General features: G+C 39.2%; 1 protein-coding gene across 2 annotated transcripts in view; it reads right to left on the minus strand.

Moving 5' to 3' along the window:
- Positions 1–1,012: 1,012 nt before the first annotated feature.
- The window catches only part of LOC137974131 (uncharacterized), a 14,573-nt gene continuing 10,585 nt past the window's right edge, over positions 1,013–5,000 (minus strand). For both annotated transcript variants that reach the window (XM_068821034.1, XM_068821033.1), the window contains exons 5-7: positions 3,800–3,856; positions 1,972–2,055; positions 1,013–1,273 (exon numbers count right to left, since the gene is read on the minus strand). In XM_068821034.1, coding sequence (XP_068677135.1) covers positions 1,217–1,273; positions 1,972–2,055; positions 3,800–3,856 — 198 coding nt within the window. In that variant the 3' untranslated portion in view covers positions 1,013–1,216. The remainder of the gene's footprint in view (positions 1,274–1,971; positions 2,056–3,799; positions 3,857–5,000) is intronic.

The raw sequence follows: 5,000 nt of genomic DNA on the forward strand, positions 1-5,000 counted from the left end.
ACTTACTCTGAAAGCCCAATACTATTGAATTATCTGAAACGAAGTTCTATTATTGCGGGGCCTGTTTCTGGAACAATTTGCCCCAGTACTTTAGAAATGTTGGATATATTGAGCACTTCATTGAGCGTACTATGAATCAGGCATCTGACCTAAAGGATTCTCACACGGAAATCAAGTAAAACAGTTGTAAAGCGTTTTAAATTTTTACGGTTAACTCAAGATTTTCCGTATTTATTTCAGTTTTACCTAAAACTTCTTCCAGCCGCAAGGTACAAACCGTTTCTGCAATTATCAAGTACCTCTACACAATTGAATTTTAACTGTAGTTCGTGACGTACTAGAATTTAATCTCGTCTAGTCCTCGGTGTAGCCTTAACGCATTGACATAAACATAAAGATCAAAATATGTTGCTTTTTTTTCCTTGTGCCTGTGCTTGAGCTTGCGTTCACCCTCTGGCGTGCAAAAACAAAATACGGCATAAACACAAGGAAATTTACTATGCCTGGCCAATGGACCATTTCCGAGTTGCTGTTTGTCTCGGTTTCGAAGTGAGTCTTGGTCCTCAACTATTGTAAGGGAAATGAGTTTGATTTGCACAAGAATACGCAACTCGTTTCTATTTGAATGGTTGTGCACCAGGACTCGCTTTGAAACTGAGGCATCCAGGAACTCGGAAATGGGCTATTAAAGCACTCGTTCCAAATTCGCTGCGTCTGAGCATTTAAACAAAATGCCATAGTGGTTATGGGCAGCTTCTGCAAGTACCGGAACAGAAATTACGTAAAACAAGATTAACGAAAAACAGAAAACAAATTAGCTCCAAATAAAGACTAATCCCAAGTGACGAAAAACACAATGCTTTCCGGTACCTGCAGAAAGACCCTACTTATGCTTATGTCAACGTTCGTTTTCAAATAGCATAAGCTTCTTATTCTTGCCCTTGTGATTGCGTCGACACTAGTGAAAAGCGGGCTGTATCTCCCAACTCAAATATTGAACAAAACATATGGGTGCCACCTTACGACTTTATTGCAAAATGTTACAAATCCCAACTAGAAACAAAGTTAACAAACAAACCAAAAAAAAAATCACAAATGTTATAACTTTCAGTGCACGAGAACACGCTTTTTAGTTGCTTTTATCTGTACCTAAAATTCATGGTAACTTGATACTTATAAAAGGCACCAGAGGAAAGAGAACTCATAATGAGTACGCTTAAACGAATGGCTTATACGGTACAACAGCAGGAGGAGCTCCGCTAGCAGCTTGACCCTGAGTATAAAAAAAAAAAAAGATTTGCATTTTGAGCGGTAAAACTAAAACTTAACAAGACTGATTACTTCGCACAATCACGATATATACCGATGAAACGATAGGAATCTGACCTTAGCACGGCACGAAGAAAATACGTGCTCACTGCGCTGAGCGCGGGAAAAAGAATGCAAATAGGTTACAGTGGATGTTGCTTTGGGCCTCGCTTGGTAGCATCACAGGCAGACCACCCTATGTTGGCGTGGTTGTTATCGATCTATATTCCTCTGTATTTCTTTCCCGCAACCCTCGGTTGTCCAAAAGGTGGATAACGCTATCCACCCTTCGAACAACTGGGGCAAGATGAATAACAACCACATCAACAGAGTGTGGTCTGCCCGTGGTCGCACCGGTTTGGAAGCAGCGTATCAGCGTAACAAGTGTACTGGAATTGAAATCAAGTCCTGCTATTGGAAAGGTTGAACCTACTAGTCCTCCTCACTAATGTTGGAATGCCTAGAAATTTGTCGTGTTTATAGCATCACTTTCTTTGGCCCTAAAAAGCCTCGGGAGGGCGCTGTCAGATAATTAATCATTTATGAATTATTTATTTATAAATATGAAGTGAAGCATTTTAGTTACGCCAATTGTAGTAATCTAAAATCAAATCGCGAAGTTATCTTTATAGTCAATTACGAACCGCCCTTTTAATTCCTTACCGGGGGACCATATCCCGCGGATACACCAGATGGGTCCTCACGAAGGGCTTCGTGGAACGAGTACACCACGATAAGAAAATAAATCTGTAAGATGGAATGAAAAAGCGCCAACAATGAGAATTGGAAGCAAAAAAAAAAAAAAAAAAAAGATTGCACAGAGTGACTGACTTCAGCAAAATTTGCAGCAAAATTTGCCGTGAGCGTGATTTGAACTCACGTCCCCCCGTTACCAGTCCGGTGTGATAACCACTACACCACCAGGAGGACAACCATGCCGGCCACACAGCCATCGAAGAGGTGACTTTCGTGGTTAGGGCGTGGGCCTCCCGGGAAATTATCTTTCAAGGTGACAAGGTAGGGGAGCCTATAACTCCACTTGAAACCCAGCTAAGGATCAAGTTAATGATGCACGACCGTAGTCAACTTAGCGGATGCCAAGGAAGGATCCTTGACGGATACAGGCTTTCATCATATATATATTGCACTCGAGAGAATGGTTTTCAAACATAAATTGCTTTAATTCACACCCAACGCGTTTTGGCTTCTGCCTTTATCAGGGGTTTCTGCTTCAGGTAAAATTAAAAATGATTAAAGTAAATTACTGTGACGTAATAAAGAGAGTGATTTAGTAATCACGTGCCAATTAGTTATGGACGTAATGTTCATACGTTCTAAAGCAGAAGGCCCTTTATAATTTATGTTTGTAAACATCATTAACGTAAGCACTACTTTATAAAGGTCTTTTGCGCTTCTAAACTCTAGCCAATACGTTTATTCAGTCCAGTAGGCTGTAGGGTTCTTAGCCTACTTTGCCCAAGTATTAAATAACTTATGAAGACTTCTTAAGGCAAATTGATTATAATCAAAAGTCAAACGTTTTGCCGGTTAGGGCTTTCTTCAGTGACAAATAAGTTATTTTACAAGACAGAATATATAACAGGTAAAGAACAATGGTCTGTGATAAGGTTCATTAAGCCTGCTAGTGTATGGTCAGGACACGTCCAATACAACCATTCATGATGGTTTCAGTGTTTTGCTTACTGATTTCGAGCGCTTCAATGATCTTGCTTGTCTGATGTTTGTGTGTGTGTGTATAGAAGATTTTCCCGTGTTTACATTGCCTCTTCTAAACTCGGGGGAGGTTCGGAGAATTCGAGACAGTTATGCAAACCCAATATTCCTAACTAAGGCGGGGAAAAATTCCTGTATTGCTTTTATAAAATATTTCTCAAAAATAATTCGACAATTGAAGGAAAATAGTGTTTTTTTTTACTTAAAAGGGATTTCCTTGGTACACGCTCTTATTTCCTACCAGCCAATCAAAGCGCGTGTCTGATAACACATAACCAATCAAAATTGTGATGTCATAGCCGTCAGTTACATAATCTTATCTAAACACAGCTATTGACCAATGAGAGTGCGCGTACTATCCTAATTGTTTTACAAATTAATTATATAATTATGTACCGGTAGGTATACAAAACATCTCGGCAGATCTACTCAATTAGCCACTATCAAAGATACCATAATGCCATATGCATCGTTTTTATTTTCTCTTGGGACTTATAATGGTCCCAAAAGAAAATGGAAACAAAGCTTATGCAAAATTCTGGAAGGACAAACAAAGAGTATTATGGTATTTTTGATAGTGGCCAATTGTGGAATTCATTCAACTCAACGTTGCATGGTACGGTTACTTCTGCAGGTACCGGAGCAGAGATTACGTAAAACAAAAGAAACAAAAGACAGAAAACCAAACAACTATCCGGAGTGACCAAAAAATACAATGCTTTCCGGTACCTGCAGAAAGACCCCAAGGTGCACCTACCCAAAGCACCCAGGAAATACCAGTGACAGTGACAGTGACCATTGCAGACACAGCGGCCTGAAAAGAACAACACAACATACATAATAAGGATAAGTTACACATAATCAACAAAAGAAAACAAAAGCCAACTTGAAAGTGACTTCAACAGTGCATTAGCTTGAATGCGCTAACTAGTAGAGAGTACAGTATTCAGTCATTCCCGTCCACGGAGGTTGAAATTCTTTCGGTCAATACGAGCAACACAGGGATTAACGTGGACCCCTTGCAGTTTCAAAAATGTGGCAGTCTTAGTACTAAGCCGATTTTCTGATGCACACTGATTGAGCATTGTACAATTCCGACAAGGAACGGTAACTACTGAGCTTTTCACGGCATTCCTTGTTCTAAACAATTTTCGGGTTTGATAGAGCGGTTTTTAATTGAGTGTCGAAAGTAATTAGGTAACTACTTTGGTTTATGATTACTTTACTCAGTGACGTGATTGGTTCAAAGTTCTCGCGCCAAGCTTTTAAACCAATCAGAAGTGAAACCAGCCAATCGTGGCTCGTCCATGCACATTTCACATGTGAAATTACTATGTTGCCATGGCAACTTTTCCAACAGTGCCAAAATGGCGTCCAGGTTTAAAAAAAAACCCTCGTCTTATGAACGCAATAAATTTATCACCCATGATATTAATAGCTAATAAAATGGTATACTCATGAAATTAGGAAATAATTTCACTTGCGTTTTGTCCAATATTAAATAAGTTCCTTCGCCTTTGGACAAAACGCATGTGAAATCATTCCCAAATTTCAATCGCCACTATTTGTTTACTTATGCGTATACTATACGTGAAAAAAATACTCGATTCTGATTGGTTAAGAGCAGTTCAGTTCACGTTTAACGCCAGTGCAAAAAGTGTACCACTAGTGCAAATTACGCGTCGAAATTCTGGATTATGATTGGCTACTAAACAATAGGGTTTGGTAAGAACCAATCAAATCTTCTGTTTGGAAATTAAATGCGAACCCTGAATGCCGCAATTTATGGCGAATTTTTTCATGTATATTACCAGAAGCGTATGATCTTGAAGGGTTTAATTCTCGTTCAGAGCTGGGTGTTTTAAGTTTAAAAATGTAATTATTTGGATTTAACGTATCTCGCGCATTTTCCCGCGCGTGCAAGTTCGATCTTGTTTTTGTCCATATTTAGGCATAAA

Source organism: Montipora foliosa, chromosome 10 (assembly GCF_036669935.1).
Source record: "Montipora foliosa isolate CH-2021 chromosome 10, ASM3666993v2, whole genome shotgun sequence".
Taxonomy (NCBI): Eukaryota; Metazoa; Cnidaria; class Anthozoa; order Scleractinia; family Acroporidae; genus Montipora; species Montipora foliosa.